Source organism: Choloepus didactylus, chromosome 1 (assembly GCF_015220235.1).
Source record: "Choloepus didactylus isolate mChoDid1 chromosome 1, mChoDid1.pri, whole genome shotgun sequence".
NCBI lineage: Eukaryota > Metazoa > Chordata > Mammalia > Pilosa > Megalonychidae > Choloepus > Choloepus didactylus.
The window spans coordinates 202,832,363-202,850,950 of NC_051307.1; the positions used below are offsets into that span (position 1 = coordinate 202,832,363).

General features: G+C 49.3%; 1 protein-coding gene across 1 annotated transcript; it reads right to left on the reverse strand.

The window, feature by feature from the left end:
• Positions 1-1,612: 1,612 nt before the first annotated feature.
• On the reverse strand, positions 1,613-13,651 carry MON1A (MON1 homolog A, secretory trafficking associated). The gene is given in 7 exon segments (XM_037850966.1): positions 1,613-1,753; positions 1,855-2,002; positions 2,755-3,520; positions 4,098-4,580; positions 5,664-5,803; positions 13,364-13,618; positions 13,620-13,651. Coding segments are annotated over 7 exon segments (1,950 nt in total). The 5' UTR covers positions 13,637-13,651.
• Positions 13,652-18,588: the final 4,937 nt, after the last annotated feature.

Sequence of the window (18,588 nt, forward strand, 5' to 3'; positions counted from 1 at the left end):
AAGCCCCACTGTCCTAGGTACACACACTCACCTAACTGAGACCCCTTCCTCCTGCCCATGCCCAGAGCAGATGCTGAATTACAAAGAAGCTGAGAGCCCTAAAGCCAGTAGGAGCACTTAGGGGCTGAACACAGACCAGAACACCGGTAGGAGTCAAGGACTGCTGGCCTAGCCAGGAGCAAGGGGAGGAAGAGTTGGCAGAAAATGGGCAGAAAAGAGACTTAGGGCATGTGTGCAGGGTGAGCAGCACCCACCAAGTCCATGCCTGTTCTCTAGGGACTTGGGAGCCTGGGCAGGTACTGAGGGCAGGAGCTATGTTGACACTTCCTGGGACTGTAAGTAGAACTGTTTGAGTGCACCCTTGACCCACACAAACATATTCTCCAACATGGGATGGTTTTAGTAACCAAACACATTGGCCCAACTCTCAGACACTGCATTAGAATGATTCCCTCTGATAATCTGAAGACCACATTCAGTGGACAGTTTTCTCCCATAAACATTTCCTAAGCCTTTCACTCTCCCTGGCCAATAAGATGGTTAAGTTGTGGCAGAGCTAGAAGAGGTTCCCAACAGCAAGGTGTAGGTTTTCTGCACTAGGCTCTGGGTTCTGCCCAAAGAAGGTCTCATGGTAGAGTGAGTGGAGCCAGGACTTCACTGCTGAGACCCTGGGGTGGCCATTGTGCCCCACACAGGCCTGGCTCTGCCAGGGAATAGGGTGACTGAGGAAGGCCCAGTATACCTAGCAACCTCAGTTCTTCTTAGGGTGGGGTTTGCTCAGCCCTAGAGGTCAGCTAGACCTTCTCAGGTCCTCCAGCTCACTCTTTGCCATTCCAAGAATGCTTTGGCTGGTTGGTAGGGGAGCTGAGGCAGACACCCCTTCATGGGTCTAAGCAGGGATGGTTTCCCCAGAAGCCTGCGAGAAGCCTGGACTCTGAAGTACTAGGCCAGCTCTCCAAGGGCTCCCACCCATGCTGGGGCTCAGACTTCTCTATCCTGACTGTCCCTATCTTACTTAGCTCAGCCCCTACTGAACTACAACAGCCCATTAAGCATCTGTGTGGCCAGAGCTCCCCAGGTGGATGGGTGGTCCTTTGGGGTACATAACCGGGGTCCCACCCAGGAATAAGAGAGGAGGCAACAGGGGCTCAGACCGAGTATGGTCGTGGGGCTGTGGGAGAAGATAAGGCCAGTGGGATGCTTGAGAACTTTTGCTGGGTTTGGGCAGTACCAGAACTGTGGTGATTGGCAAGACTTCAGCTGAACCAAAACAGTCCCAGCCCAGGACCCAATTCTGAGTGGGTGTAGCCTGATACTGGTACAACAGAGGGAGGAGTGGGGCCAAGTATGCATATGTCCCTGTACTTGGGGAAGCACATGCAGGGACTAGGGAGGAGGGTCTGGTGTCTGTGTGTATGAGCAAGAGTGACTGGGTGAAGGAGTCAGCCACAGGGCTTGAAAAGTATCTTCCCCAAAGCACTTTAATGCACATACCAACCCAAACACAGTCCCTGATTGCCGGCTGGGTAAGAAAGGCCAGCCCCACCTGGAGGCTCCCATGGCTTTCCATGCCCCAATAGGCCCGGGAGGGCTGAGTCCACACATATTCCCATCAGTAGGTGAGAGGTGTGAGGATGAAGAGGCGGTCTTCTTCTTTGCGGATCCAGCGCATCAGCTTATGGATGGCACTGACGGCTGATGCCTTGGTTCCCAGGGGGCTGTAGCACATGTAGAGCTCAAAGGCACCTGTCACCTGTGGGAGAAGGCACAGGGGTGATCATCTAAGCTGGAGGCCCCGTCATAGCCCTTGCCCAACCCAGTGATGAAGCCCAGCCCAACCCAAGGCTGCCTTACCCAGGCCAGGAGGTTCTCATTGGGTCCTGTGTAGTAGATGGTCTTAAGTGGGCGGGAGGCATTGTGGGCACGGCTGTGCAGGTACTGGTAGAGGCCCAGCAGCCGCTCCTGCTCCTCTTCACTGGTGTAGGGGGCCTCAATCTCCGGGCTGCAGATGGGGCAGGGTTTGCAAAGGGATAACTTTCATTGCCTTCTCTCAAGATCTAGAAATACATACTCCCCGCCAGGGAGACTGCACCATGTATCCTACCCTATCCTTTATTGCCCCCTGGGGACGGAGTCTTGTCACTCCACCACAGACAACTCCCTAGGACAGGGGTGGGTCCACTCAGATTAGAGCCCTTCTCTTCTCTATGCCCTCCCAGTTCATGTTGGTTTTGGTGACCCTCCCTTGGAGTGGACAATCTGAGTTTAGGTATCTAACTTTGAGAGTGACAGGTCTGGAGTGGAGGAAGGGTGAGCTGGGAATCCTCTGGACAAAAAAGGGGGTAAAAGGAAGACAGAGAAGCTGCCCCACCTGGCCCTAGCCCCTCTGTCTGGGAGGGAGTCAGGGAGAGGCTCTGCATCCTGGGCTGGACCAAAACGAGGCTTGGAGCAAAGTTGCTCCAGGTCATGGGACCCCAAAGACTTGTGCCCCAGTTTCCTTCCCTGAATATATTGGGCATTTCCAGGTCTCTGGGTAAAGAAGTAGAAAGGTATATGCCCATGGAAAAGGGGAAGATGGGGAGTCTGGGTCCCAGGGGCCAGAGAAAATCAGACCCAGAATGACAGACCATACCCAGGGTGACCCTCGCTTTTAGGGCTGCACCCCAAGGCTCTGGTCCCACCTGCCTTCCCACCAGCCTTTCCCCTTCCATGCTTCTACCTCCTTTAAGCAATGTCTCCATGGCCTTCCCTCACCTGGTGAAGAGTCCTGAGCTTTTTGACTTATAAAGGAAGTGGCGCAGGTCTGGGATGCCCACTTGGGCCACGCTGTAGTAAGGGGAGCGCAGTGCCTCCCGCAGTGCCAGGTGGGCTCCTCGCTTGCGAAGGCGCTCCTGGAAGCGGCGGCGGCAGTCGGAGACGGCAAAGAAGTCCTCCCGGTCCGTGGAAACAAGCAGCAGGCAGAGGTCGGTGTCAGGTTCCAGGTAAGAAATGTGTGCGTGGAAGAAGCCCGCCGCGTTGAATTTGGGCAGGCACACGGGCGTCCAGGCCTCGCCCTCGCGGAAGGACGAGGAGGAACTGATGAGGTTGAAGAGCAGATGCAGGTCAATGGGGTGTAGAAATTGGTCCTTGCGGCGCACGAGTGCTACGAGCTGGTTGCGCGCCAGCAGGATGGAGAAGACGAGGCTGCGCGCACGCGCCTGCTGCAGGCTGGAGCTCACCGCGTCACGCACAGTCGCGGCCAGGGGCAGGCAGCGGGCAGCCCCCATCAGGAAGCTGGGGTCGCGCGCCATAAGCTGCAGCAGGTTATCCGTGATGCGCTCAGAGCCCGAGAGCAGGCGCCGCAGGTCGTAGTTTTGCTTCTGCTGAAAGATGTGGCTCAGCTGCGCTCCGGTAAGAAGGCTCAGAATCTGGTAATAGATATAAAGCAGCTCCTGCGCCAGCTCCTGTGCCGACTGCCGCGTGCGTGCCACCGCCACCAGCACCAGTGGGCTCCGACGCACGAAGACCACCTTGTAGCCATCTGAGGAAGGGAGTAAGGGGTGTCAATCTCAGCCCCTCCAGGAGCTCCCTCCTGGTTTGGCCCTGCTGGACGCTCCCACTTCTCACATCTTCTCCATGCTCGCTCAGAACTCTGCACACAGTAGGGCTTGAGGATGGGGAGAAAAATAGCAGCCCACCACCCCATTTCCCTGACGGCCCAGGCCTGTCCCTCCACTAGCCTCACAGGCTTGCTCCTGCTGAAACACAGAGGCACTTAGGAAAAACACATTCTTGTTCCCCTTCCCTCCCAAAGGTGCTAAGTCAACCAGCGAGGGCTGGGTGAAGCTCAGGACCTGGGATTTTGGGGGTCATCTTCCCAGGTGATTCTCATCCTCTCCAAGGGCAAAGCCCAGAGCCACCTTTGGTTCTCACGACAGCCCCATGAGGCTGGCAATGTTGTTATCTCATGTTCAGATGAGGACCTGGAGGCTCAGAGAGGTGGAGGGACTTGCCTTCAGTCAGCACACCCCAGCTCTCTAGACTGTGGGGTTCTAAAGCCTGCTATGAGTTAACCCTGTCTGGGGGAGTCCTCCCTGCCCTGTCCCCAGGTGGCTCACCTGCGTGGATGGAGCGGATGGCATTCTTGTCTGCCTCCAGGAAGGACACCAGGGCCACCATGACACCCATGGTGCTGGAGAGTGCCTCCTCCGACCCATAGCGGGAATACACAGGCTTCCCCGCCTCACTCAGCACGAAGATGTGCTTCTGGTGCAGGCGCCATGCCTCGGCAGCATCCTCCTCATCCCCCTCAGCTACACCCTCCCTGGGGGGCTCTGTGGCTGGTCGGGCTGCCCCTGGGGGCTCTGACCAGTCCTCAGAGCTTCCTGGTAGCATCTCCTCCTGCAGGTCACGGGCTACACCTGTCAGTTGGGTGCTCAGCTCGCTGAAGTCCTGGCTGATTTGACGCATGTCTGCAGGCAGTGGTGGGGGACCCCCAGCACCCTCTGTGGGGCTCTCCCCGGATGCTGCCCCATCCTCAGACTCAGTCAGGTCCTCGTAGGAACGGGCATGGACGAACATGGCACCCTCCTGCCCAGCACCTGCAGGCCAAAAGCACTGGTACTTAGAGGGGTGGCTGATGGCAGACTTCCTGGCCAGCAAGGTACCTGCCGTGATCATTTTAGCTTGACTGCCTGTCCCTCTGGGGCCAAGCCTTTATTCCCTCCTGCCACTGTCTGCCATGGGCCATGTCTCTCTGCAACTTACAGCCTGCCAGTCTCTTTCCATCACACTGGAAACAAGACCCAAACCGCTCACAGCTATTGTAGTGGCTGGTATGGCTGCCTCTCTTCCTTCCATCTTGCAGCCCACCCCCTTACCCATCCCATTCATACTGGCCTTCATCCACTGCTCTTTGGCCATCCTCAACATGCCCCACCTCAGGGCCGTCACACCTGCTGTCCCCTCTGCCTTGGAGGGCACTCCCATCTTCTTGGATGGCGGCTCCTTTTTGCACTTCAGCTTTCTGCTCAGATATGACTTCCTCAGAGTTCCCTGACTGCTTCACCCTGGACGCTCTATGATATCTCACTCTTTGATATCTTGTCACTTATAGTCCTTCTCCTCAATTGTATTGTCCTTCCTCCCTGTGGTAAATTTAATTATGTACTCCAATTTAGAACCATTTTTAATCTTACTGGCATTACTGTGGGTGTGACCCATTATAAATAGGACCTCTTGAAGATGTTATTTTTAGTTAAGGTGTAGCCCAAGCGAATAAGGGTGAATCTCAGTAGGATTACTGAAGGCCTTATGAAGAGAAAGCCACAGGAAGGAGCTGGAAGCCAGAATTCAGTGGGAACCTGGAAGAGAAAGGAGAGGACATCTCCACGTGACAGGAAAGCCAGGGAATCTCATGGATTACCAGCCTGCCAGGACGCTATGAACTCCAGAAGAAGCAAACCTCCAGCCTTTGAGATTGTGAGACAAGCATGAGGTGGAGAGGAAAGCCAGATGCAGGCTGAGACCTGCTCCCTGCACTATCCCTAAGCACCTGGCAGATATCCAATGAGTGACTGATCAACTGCATGAAAGAGTGGGAGGGAAAGAGTGGCCAGGAATCCTGATTCCCCTGGAGGCTGCCCCGGTTGTCAGCAGGCCAGGGCTGCGTACCCTGCCCGTACCTGGCTCCGTTCCCTGGGTCAGTCCTGGTGTGGGGCTCTCAGCTCTCTCCACACTCTGCCCATCAGAAGGAGCCAATGCGCCGTTGGGACATTCGCTGCTTCTCTTCCTCTGCATGTCGGCAGCCATCCCCTGGGCTCTCCTGTGAGGCAAACAAAGGCATCATCGAGGGCAAGGGGCAGGTAAGCTGCTGTTGGCAGGGTCACTGGCATAGTTAATAGTAGTAAATGCAGGAGTGTTACTCATCGGGAACCAGCTAACACAAACCCCTGGGAAAGGGTTCTGAGTATTCCCCACTAAAAAAATTAAGTATGTTCTTTTTCTGATTATAAGAGGAAGACATATTCATTGTAGAAAACTTGGAAAATATAGGATAAAGAAAGCAAGAAATCACCGTATTCCCACAACTTAAGATCATCCACTGTTTACATATTAGTGTATTTCCTTCTAATCTTTAAAAAAAAGTATATAAAATGTATATATATTAAAAACTGATAACAGCAGCTTACACTTATTGAGAGCCAGGGCAGCAAGCTAAGAAGTTTATTTTCATGGATTAAGTTATTTAATCCTGTTCCCTCCTCTATAAGGCAAGTGCTCCTATCAGCCTCATGTTCTAGATGAAGGGAACTAAAGCTGAGAGAGTTTAAGTAACTTGCCCAGTGTCACTATAGAAAGGAGGCACTGGAGTTCAGAACCAAAACAATTCTATATCCTGATATCTTCCATTCCATATTCAAAACCAAGTTAACCAATAGTGCTTTTTGGATATTTAGATCTTTGCAGAGAAAGAAATGGGTCACAGCAAATAAGCATGTCTTTGGACTAGAGCCTTGCTTTTGTCTGAATACCCTTTTGAATTTGGCACCAGGGCTTGCCTTACCAATTAAAAACAATTACAAACACAACAGCTCTCAGCGCCCATTCCATGGTCTGTACAGACTCAGCTTGATCGTGGTCCTTCCACAGCCTCAGGGTGTGGCCACAAGTGGACGTTGGGGGTAACAAGGCTGGATGGCTCACTTGTGGTCAGCTTCTAGGGCTCCTGAATGGCAGGCTGAGGGTCTTCTCTGGGCAGGCAACAAACAGAACATGAGGGAGGAGTTCCATCTGAGGCACTCACCCATTAGGGAAGAGAGATCTGGTTGGATGGGCTAGGGTAACAAAGGCCATCAGAGACTCATGAGGAGGGATCTGCAGGCAATCGAGGAGCCTGGAAGGGATTGGTGTTAGTGGGAGCAAAACAGACCACACCCCTGCCCTCCTGAAGCCCCAGGTCAGGTGGGAATAACTGAGGACTTGTCCCTTACTAGCTCTGTGACCTTGGGCGAATGACTGCACCCTGAGCCTGTTACTAATTAGGTGCTCAAAAATGTTCATGAAAAGAGTAATCTCCAACAGAACTCCATTCTGATTGAAGCACAAAGCTGTCTGGCCCTTAGAGATCATCATTAGCCTTTGTGTGGCTCCAGCTTATCTGTGTCCAAAAATTCCTGCGGGGCAATTCCTGTGTATGTACCTAAAGGACTGATTTTCAAGCTCTTTTGTTTGGTCATCTTTGTTTTAAACCATGGAATCCTTTCTTCACGTGAATCTTCTGCAGAAGCTCAATGTGAATAACAGACAGATAAGGAGGCAGGGCTAGAGCCTGGCCTGGTAGCTACTCTGGCTCTGAACCTTGGGGCACCACAGAGCAAGTGGATGTGGGCACCACTGGCCAACAGCATCACCTCATGTAGAGCAGGACCAAAGGAAGAGTATTCAGGAGAACATCTGAATGGGATTTTCTAGCCACCAATTCCATCCATCAGGCAATCAAGTGTGATGACAATGGGCTAGAGGAGCTGAGAGGCTACATGCCCTCAAAAGGAATGTAGGGAGGTGCCCAGAGGGGTCCCCTTTGAGACTAGACCAAGAGGAGCAATCCAAAACAGGCCAAGGAAACCAGGGAACGTCTAGGTCTTGAGCAAGAATACCCAGGCCACATGAGAATCTCATAGACCAGTATTTCACAAAGCTAACTTAGAAGCCAGGGTGGGGGCCAACGCTGCTTTGTAAAGAGAGATAAGTCTGTCCGTGTCCAGCCAGAGGGCAAGCTGCTACCAACAGTTCCATGGTTGTGGCCAGAGCTCCTGGATCTGGCTCCCCAGATGCAGACCTGAACAGATATGTGCTTTTTTTCTGGGGAGATGGCACAGAACCAATGCTTTAAATGGGGATGTCCTACATTTCTTTGTCTACTCACTTTCCCACTCCCCTAGTCAACAACTTCATTCCTTCTCTCTCCTCAAAATTCCACCATCTCCTCCCCCATGTTCACTCTCTTTCTTTTCACTGAGAAAACAGAAGCCATCAGACAAGAACCCCCATAGACTCCCATCACCATTCCACTCCACCTGCCAGACTCTTGCCTTTCCTCTTCTTACTAAAGATGAGCTGTCCACGCTCCACTGAAGGCGAACTCCTCTGCATGAGCACCAGATCCCAGCCCTCTTGCCTACTCAAGCACATGGCTTCAGCTGCTGTCCCTCCCTCTCCTCAGTTTTCCCTTCTCCCCTATCCATCACCAATATGCTGACATTTTTCCATCTTCAAAACACCCTTCTTTGCATTTTGTCACTTTATGATAATTCATTGAGCTGTGCTTATGATTTGTGAACTTTTCTGTATGTAAAAAAGTTAAAACAAAACAAACCTCCCCTTAACTCTATATTCCCCTCCAGCTACCACCTATTTTTCTGCTGCTCTTTATTTAAAAAACAAAACAAAACAAAAACAAAAACACACAAACCTCAAAACAGTAAATGATACTTGGGAGTTTGTATTAATCAGGTTAGCCTAGGCTATGCCGTGTAACAAATGAATGCCAGAATGTCAGAGGCTTTATACATAAAGGTTTCTTTTTGCTCCCACGAAGTCTGCTGTAGGTCTTGCAGCAATCCACAGCAGAAGACTCAGGAATCCAGACTACTAGCATCTGACGGCTCTGCCATCTGGAACATGAGCCTCTGTGTCATGTGGCAGGGGAAGACAGAGCTGGAGGGTCATGTACCAGCTCTTAAATACATCAGCCCAGATTGGCCAGAACTAGTCATGTAGACCCACCTAATTACAGGGGGGCTGGGAAATGTGGAGTGCTTGTGGATATCTGGTAAGCCATATCTCTCCCACAGCCTCTCCACTTTTCCCTCTTTCCTGAAGCCATTCCAACCAGATTTTCACCTCCATCACTCTGCCAACACTGCTCCCATCAAGGTCACCAGTGACCCTCAGGATCATCTCACTTCGCCCATCAGCAGCAATGGATACACTTGATTATTTACTAGCTCAAAACTTTTTGTCTTCTGGTATACCACTCTCCTTTCTTGGTTCTTCTCCTACCTCATGGACCACTTTATCTGAGTCCCGTTTGCAGTTCCTTTTTCAGTAGAGGGACCTAGAATTCAGTTGTTGGACCTTTTCTCTGTCTTCACTCAATCCCTTAGTAATCCAATTATGTCTCATGGTTTTAAATTCCATCTACACTTTGGTGATTCCAATTTTTATTTCCAGACACAGTCTCTCCTCTGACTTCGAGGCCCACACATCCATCTGTCTCCTTGATATTTGCCTTTAGATGTCTTCCAGGCATTTCAAAGTTATGTGTCCAAAATGGAACTTCTTATCATCCCTTTAAAAAATTGCTCCTTCCACAGTTATTGCCATCTTAGTGAAAGACAATTTCATCCTTCCAGTAGTTCAGCAAAAAACTTTGGAGGCATCTCTGATGCCTCTTTTTCCCACATCTCATATGCGATAGCCTACCTTTCAAGAAGATCCCTGATGATCATTAACTCCTCATGTCATGCCTTTATATACTTCCCTCCCACTCTGAGCACAGCTGATCTATGTAACCAACAGAACATTGTGAAAATGATGATGTGTAACTTCTGGGGCTAGGTAATAAAAGAGACCTTGGCTTCCACCTTGCTCTTTTGGGTCAGTGTTTCTGGTGGAAGCCATCAACAATATTGTAAGGACACTTAAGTGGCCCTGTGGAGAGAACCACATGGCAAGGAATTGAGGCCTCCTGCCAAAAGCTAGCCAATTTCCCAGTCATGTGAGTGAGTTATCATGGAAGCAAAGAGTCTAGTGCCAGTCAAGCCTTTGAATGACTGCAACCTCATGAGAAACCCTGAGCCTGAACCATCCAGCTAAGCTGCCCCCAAATTCCTGACACACAGGAACTGTATGAGATAATGGTTATCGTTAGAAGCTGCTAAGTTTTGGAATAATTTGTTACACAGCAACAGATGACTAATACACCAAACTTGTATTGATTCAGCTTATGTTGATATAGAAAAAAAATAAGTTGATTTACATCATCAAAACTTGATCTACAATTTTAACAAAGTAATGTGCATTTAAGGCCTCAAATTACATTCCAGATACAATTGATAGAAGAGTTGAATGTCAACAAAGGGAGCTTACTTGCATTATGGCTGTTGCAGACACTAAAAGCCATGATGCTGCATCAGAGTAACTGTTTGATGATCAGGAAGGAATATTTTAAGTATTTTATATCCTAATTTATTAGGTATATATAGGCATTTTCCCTGTGTTTTAGTTTCATTTTAAGAAATTGGTTGAGGACTTGGAGTTGATGTTTAAAACATTTGAATTTTTCCCATTTAAAATAAGGGGAAATAGACTCCAATTTCATTGGCAGAATGTCCAACTTTCACGGAACAGATTCTAATGTTGAATGAGAAAGGCCTCTCTCCAAAAGCTGACCATTTCTCATCACCTCCAACTTCTACCACACTGGTCCATGCCACCTTTATCTTTCCCCAGATTGTTGCAACAGTCTCCTAGCCAGTCTCCCCTCTTCTGCCCTTGGCCCTGCACAGTATATCCTTCTTCTTACAGCACTCAAAGTGATCCTCATGAAACAGAAGTCAGGTCATGCAATTCATTTGCTCACAACTCTGACATGGGTCCCACCTCACTGAGAAAGCCAATTTCCTTACACTGGGGCACAAGGGCCCATTCAAAATGCCTCCACCCCCTACCCCATTACTTCTTTGACCTCAGCTCCTACCCACTTCCCCTACACATTCTGCTGTAGCCCAGCCACACTGGCCACATGGCTTCCCTTAAGCATCCTGAGTACTCCTTTGCTTCAGACCTTTGCTTTTGCTGACCTTTCTGCATGGACCACATCTCCCTGCCTTTCCCCTGCCCCCTTCCTCACCTATTCCACTGCCTGGCCTGGAACTGGATAGCTACAGGACTCATTCTCTCACTTCCTTCAGGTTGCTGCTCAAGTTGTCACATTATCAGAGAGGCCTTCGTGCAATACCTCTCTGTGCCCTGCTTTATTACTCTCCTTGCCCTGCTTTATTTTGCTCCATTGAAGGTCACTCTGTGACTTACCACAAATTTCATAGTGTCAGCTCCACAAGTAGGAGGAGATCAATCAATGTTTGTTAGATAAACATCTTTGGAAGGAAGAAGGTGAAAGATCTGTGGAGAATACCCAGCTCCTTCACCTATGATGTAGACTTTCGAAACCCTTGCCTGTGGGGAAGACTTGTCCTTGATAGTAGACAAATGTTCAGGAGCAATGGCTATGGAGTCAGAGGGAACTGGATTGACCCGGCCCAGTTTTATAGATCTCAGTTTTCTCATCTATAAAATGGGAATAATAATAGTATTGATTCATTGGGTTGTGTGAGGATTAAATGAGATAAGCCATGTAATTTGGTTACCCTGGCACAGTTGGCAGGTGTGGTTGCTCTTACACACTGATCCAGTGGTCTCTGCTGTGTAAATCAGTCCTTTAAAAGCCTGAACCAGGAACTGGCCTGGCAAATATCCTTCTGACTTCCTGAAGCCAGGTGGGCTCTGGCCTGAAGTCACCCACGTGTGATGTTGGGCTGAAGAGCTGTCTATGGACCCAAGGCTGGAGTTCCTCCAGGCTACCTGGCTGTTTACCTGCCCTGGAGTTGCAGGGACAGACTGTTGGCTGTCTGCTGCTCCTGGAAGTGTCTCCCAAGTTGACCTCCTTGGTCTGCCACATGCCCCTGCCCTGTAGCCTTGCAGCTCTGGCTCAAAGACCTAAGCAAGATATGAGGGGTGACAAGGTGATTGGGAAAGCCATATGGACCACACTCCCCTTTGTCCAGTGTATGGATAGATGAGTAGAAAAATGGGAGAAAAAAAAAAAAGGCACCCAGTGTTCTTTTTTACTTTAATTGTTCTTTTTCACTTTAATTTTTAATCTTATTATTTGTGTGTGTGTGGTAATAAAAATGTTCAAAAATTAATTTTGGTGATGAACGCACAACTATATAATAGTACTGTGAACAACTAAATGTATGTTTTGTATGACTGCATGTTATATTTAAAAAAAATTTTAAAAAAAATCGTCAAATGCCCCAAATAAAAAGGATCAGTTCAGGAAAAAAAAAAAAGAACTAAGCAAGAGTCTACTCAGCTTATACCTGTCCTGAGGGTCCACCTCCCATTGATTCCCTGTGGGTATCAGCTGAGTCCAGTGTGGCTGGGATACCCTAATCAAGTGTACAGGATCAGCTGGTTGAGGGCCAGTGGACGCTTCCTTTACTACAGTACCCTGCCACTTGAAATTATACAGCATCTCAGTTTCTCTAAGGCCAGTTTGGGGGTCTAGCCAGAACTCTAATGAAGCAAACAACTCTCTGAACATTTACCCTGGAAACTCAGGCAGGGAGGATGAGTGGCTAAACAGCAAAACCCATCCTCAGACCCCAATGGTGCCATAATCTGTGCAGCTACAGCTCCTGGGAGGCTGAGCCTGAAGCAGTCAGGCAAGGGAGGTCTCTTGGAACTAGCCCCAGATGCCCTTGTGGGTTCCTTTCTCAGGCAGCCTTTCCAGAAGCCCTCAGGGCTTGTTACTTTCTCTAGAAGTGCTCTGCTGTGCCTTCAATCAAACCAAACAGGCTGGCTCAATAGGCCTTCCCAGTATGCCTTCACCCTCAGGCCCTGGAGGAGGAAGAGCCTTGTAAGAGCCCCTCCCTACCGTTCCTGTGCCCTTTTCCTGTTTGATTTGTGTTCTATCCTGCTTTGATCCTTGGGGAGTGGTTTACCTGGGAGGGTGGTGCCAGGAGGCATGGCAGGCATGATAGACAGGGCCCAGGTAAGGCTGTGCTTTGACTGCTTCTGCAGGATGATTATATGGGTTGAGAGCATGGCCTGGTCCTTGTCACTGCTGCAGCCACTCCCCTCTCTGACAAAGGCTGCTCACCCTCCCTCAGCAAACTCAAGTCCAGAAAGAGTGGCCCACCCAGTACAAGGGGCAGCTCGGTTATCTGAGCCAGTTCACCCTTGAGAACAAAGTCCAAGCCCCAGGATCCTTACAGGAGCTGCCCAGCTCTTCCCACAGTCACCTCTGATGATCTTTGAGAGGACTCTGGTGAGGACTGTGTACGTTGGGAGTCAGGTCTTACCTAGCCCCTCCCACCTGCAGGACCTCATTCTCCCGGCCAAAGGATGGGTTCCTGTCCTCGCCTTTTGTATTCTGCAGCTGGGGGGCCAGCCGGCTTAGGGAACTCAGGGAGACCCGGTATTCCTACCGCATACAGCAGTGTAGACGGCAGGGGCCCCAGTCTTCAAGCCCAATGATGACAGCTCTCCTGTATGTCGGCACCCCCTGGCCACATGGGCTGGCAATCGGACTCACCTGTTTTTCCGGGAGGCCCAGGGAGCACAGAGGGTGCCGGTCACTGCCCTATGCACAACCCCCGGGGAAGCACGGGTGTCCGGTCGGGTCCAATCTGAGAACGGAGGTTCTTGGGGCGGCGGCTCTCCGTAGACGGAGACATGGCCACAGCGGGGCACCGCGGCCTCCCGCCGCCCTTCGCCCGGCCGCCTGCCCTGAAAGACGGCCCTCACCAGCCTCTCGCGGCCGAGGCCCGGCTCCAGCCGCTGGGTCCAGCCCGCCCCCAGGGTGCATTGTGGGATATGTAGTTGGCCGAGCACGGAGGTGCCGCCTGGGCAGGTAGGGCGCCGGGACCCTGCAGAGCCCTCGGCGGGCAGAGCCGGGGGCGGGAGTTGAGGCACCTGGCTCCGCCTTTTCTCGCTTCCCAGCCGGGCCCAGGCACTTCCCCAGAAATCAAAGATTGGTGCAGACCGCTGACCCCTTCTCCCAAGCCAACTCGAGTTTTTTTCCAAGGGAGAGAAAGGAACGTTGGTTCTGTTTCCTCTACTGATTGGGAAGACAGTGTAAGTTTTAGGAGCCTGAAACATGTAATATATTAGAGGGCCAGACCATACTGATGATACAGGATATGCGCATACGCAAAATCCTCAATAATCTTTGCTAAAAACGTCCGTTTAGCCACGCATTAATTTATCAGTATGAAGCTCTAGAATAGTAGTTCCCAACTCTGGCTGTGCATAGAATGACTTGGAGAGCCTTAAATAAAACATTAATGACTGAACACAACTCCTAGAGATTTTGATTTAATTGAACTGCTGTGGGACCTGGGCATCAGAATGTTTTTGAAAGCTCACCAGATGATTCTTAAGTGAAACCAGTGCAGAGAATCACTGCTACAGATGTTGGTAATTTCCTAGATGCGAAGCAATAAACATAAAGCTTTCCCAAACTGCCCTTATTTTTGGAGAACAGTTTAAAGAAGCAAAAATAGGGACTGACAGACAATACTGCACGTTTTCTCTGAAGCAACTAAATCACTTTACAGTCTTGTGGTTAATTCCCCTAACAGTTCTGGGATGAAGGAAAAAGTCTGAAATCACTTCTTTGGTTGTCCCTGCTGCTCCCACAAGCACTACAATGCAGTGTCCTGACCCCTTCTCAGCCCTACTCTGGAGTTGCGGGAGAGCCGGGCATTGGGGCGTTTCCACATGGTCTCAGAAGGCTGACACCTGCAGCCAACTCCACAACACCAACCCGTGACCAGTGATAACAAAGCTGCCAACTTCTACCGGAGATGGCTTTGCACATTAGGCCCTTGAATATAGTTAAGGGAAGCTCTCACCCTCCATTTTGGTGAGAACATGTGAGGAAATGTGCAATTCCTTAATTAGCCATTCCCCTGGAATGAAGAGAGGAGGGATGAGTTGTTTCTCCAGGTCCCCACAGGGCACTCAGTACTTTCTCTCTTCAAGAGCTCAGAAGCCCAGGCTCCTTTCCTTAGTGCAAATATCATTTAGACAGTTTTGTTCTCAATCCTGCCTAGTTAAACATTATAAGAGTCTAAGTCAAGAAGATCTCATATTCTCCGGTTGGTACAGAAATCTGGCTATATTTCATTAATCAGAAGTTGCACCCCATAGAAATGATCCCCATAGAAGACAAACATCTAACCAGTTTTCTTGACAGTCTCCACATTACCCTCTGGATTTCTTCCAGAATCTCACCCTTGTTTTTAAGTTCATCAGCTCCATCAGACAGCACCACTGTCATCTAGAAGTGTGGCATCTACTTAGCAAATGAGTGGCCAAATACCACATGTGCTTCTGGCTAAGACGTGGCTAGGAACTCACACAGAACAAACTACTGCAGTTACTTAGTAAACAGTTTAAGGCTGTTACATAAAACTCCATTTTGATCCACCTACTGACTCATATTTGAATATTGGGACAACTCTTTCCTATAGGCCACTTTTTACTAATGGAATTACCAAGAAATTAATTTTGGTCTTTTGGAATATTAATAAATGGAACCACAGTACTTGCTGTCAAAAGCAGCAGTCACAATCCCACGATGGCTGTACTGCCCTATACAATGCTGCTTAGAGCCAGGGGCTTTGCCACACACAACATGCTGCCCGGCACCTCCTGTCACCCTCCAGGTCCTGGACTCCTCAAAGCCTCGACTTTTTTGTTTTGTCTGGGCCCCTGCTTTCTATGGATCCAGCAAGTCATTTCCACAACAGCAGTAGTGGGGACTGGCTGAGCCTGGAGCAAATATAACAATAGGACCTATTCTTCCCCATTTCCCCATGTTTCTTTCCTTTCATAGCTTTAGCATAGATTTCAGAACCTGAGTCATTAGAAGGAGGTTGAAACTAAAATGAAAAAGCTCCAAATTGTATCCTGAGACAGGAATTTGTTCCCAGCCCTGTTGCTATCTTGTTTGTGTGATTCAGGGCAAATTCTTTAATAACTTAGTTTCAGTATCTCCAACAGTTTCCCCCTCATACAAATAATGTTCTAAAATTACATTATGGTGATGGTTGTACTACCTGTAAATACATTAACAATCAATGACTTCATACTTAAAATCGGTGAACTTTATGGTATGTAAATTATATTTCAATAAAACTAGCGTGAAATATTCTGAGCTAATGAGAACAGCCAGTCTTTCCCTGGAAATTTTGAAGAGGTTTTCCTTCTTGCCTTTATCACTTTGCAGCACCAGGTGATGCAGCTGGTTTTCCTGGAAAATTTCACGTGTGGTCTTATATAATATGAATCTCTCCTGGTCCTCCTCTTCAATTTTATATTTGATCAATTCTGCACCCCCATCCCCATTCCCACGCTTATGCTGTCATACCCATTGGAATGTGTTTGTCTCAAGCCCCTAAAATCGGCTTGATCAACCCCCCAGCCCCCAAAGTGCGGAGTAACCAGACAATGAGCTCTGAACTTCATTCAGAGCAGCTCCTGACTTCATTCAGAGCAGCATAACTGACTTCCATTTCCTTGTAAGTAAGTAAGCCCTGAATAAAAGCTCACATCTCAAACCTTGCCTGGTGCCTTCTTTAGTCCTTTGGCCACAAAAGCCCCCTTGGGCCATGACATATGGAATGATTTCTCTTATACAAAATACTTAGAATAAGCAGAATAGTGGTACCAGGGGCAGAGGGAGAAGGGAATGGGTATGAGTTTTGATTTGGGATGGTAAAAATAATCTGAAAATAGATAGTAGTGAAATAGTCTGGAAATAGTGGTGAAAGTTACACAATATTGTCAACGTACTTAATGTCACAGAATTGTCCACTTGAAATGGTTAAAATTATTTTTATGCTATGTACATTTTACCTTAATTAAAAATAAACAAAATTTAAAAAATAAAAACAAAAAACAAAATAAACAACAACAACATCTGCCCTTCCTGCATTCTTCCCTCATCCCAAACCAACTTGTTCCCTGTTTCCAGTAGGGCCATGCTGCTCCAAGTACCAAGTATCAACCCACTTTGGTTAGATTATTGCTACAGCCTCCTAATTGGATGTCCTGCTTCTGCGCTTCCTCACCTTCTTTTTTTTTTTTTTTAATCTGGATGGCTTCACCCGTTCCTCATCTTCTGTCTGTTCTCCACACAGCATCCAGAGGGATCCTGTTAACATGGAAGTCAGGTTATGACATTCCTCTGTTCAGAGCCCTCCAACAGCTTTCCACCTCCCTCCTTATAGAAACCAGTTTCATCTCAGCAGCCTACAAAACACTGCAAAAAAACTCAGCATTCCTTGAAAATTCTATTCCTATCCACAACTCAGGGCCTTTGCCCTTGCTGTTCTTTCTGCCCAGAACTCTTTTCCCAGATATCTCAACAGCGTGGTCCCTCAGGTCTTTACTTCAGTAGCTCCTTCTCAGTGAGGCCTTTCCTAATGGCTTTATTTAAAGTTAAAACTTCTTCCCAGAACTCCCCAATCCCCTTCTCTGCCTTATTTTTCTTCATAGCACTTACCACCACCAGACAGACTGTTTAGTGTACTGTCTGCCTCCAGTAAACCCCTCTCCCCCCACATCCACTAGGGCAGCAAAGTTTATCGGCTTTGTTCACTCCTGTATTCCCAGAACCTGAAACAGTGCACGGTGCACAAGAGATGCTTCATACACTTCTTGAATGAAGTAATGACTTCCCAACAAGATGCCTGGAAACTTGGAAGGTAACCTTAAAGACTACTCAACCTAACCACCTCCTTTCTTTACAGATAAAACCTGCTTTATTTTGGAATGCTTTATAGGCTTTCCTTGCAGCAGACTCTTTTGATCTCATGCCATTGAATTTAAGCTATAAAATCAGGTTACCTTTCCTAAGGGCCTATTGACAGGGACACTAGATGTCTGGGACCATCAAGCCTTTCCACAAGTGTAGAAAATCCATCTGGGAGTTTGGAAACGGTCTTTTGAGAAATGTTAGCTGGAAGATGTTGGGAGTGAGTCGCAAACGGAAAGCTGTGGCTGCCCGTTTTCTTCGAGACTGCCAATTGGCAGTCTCCTTTCTTCTCCTCCGTGACCCTGCACAAGTCATTCTTGTCCAGATTTCCTGCCCGATAACTAGCGAGGCCCTGTGAAGGCTGGGTGGATTTCCCGTCAGGGATCCGGCTACTGAACCTTTAACATAGACGTCTGCCTGCTGCTGTCAGAAGGAAAAGCGGAGGGCCTCCCTGATGAGCTGCTTCTATAATTCAATTCGTTCACAATTATCCTCGGTCTTGGGCCAGAGGGATCGGTTCCCCAGGCTGGTAAGACCGGGAGCCAGGCCCTTCTGTGGGAGCATGGCGGGCAACCTCATCTCCCGATGGCTTAAGCCCGAGGGTCCTTCCATTCCCCATTCACTATTGGACAACAAGGCAGGCTCAAGATAGGCAGACCAGAGCCGTACCCGCACACCTGGCGGGGAGTGAACCTCAGAACGGCCACCAACACACTGCTTGACTTTCTCAACCCTGGGCCGAGCTCGCGAGCAATAGCTGCGAAGAGCAGCAGCCAAACCACAATCCGCAGCAGACGCCACGGACCGGAGCGGGAGCAGCACGGCGCGCTCTCCCATTGGATGGCGGTGACCCTATAAGGCAAGACACACCCACCTCCACGCGCGGGGCACGGCGGGAGTGGAGGCTGCGGGATAGGCCGCTGGACTCCATCTCCCGGCGGGCCGAGCGCTGAAGGCGGCGGCGCGGCGCCTTTGTGGAGGTAGCGGCCCTGAGC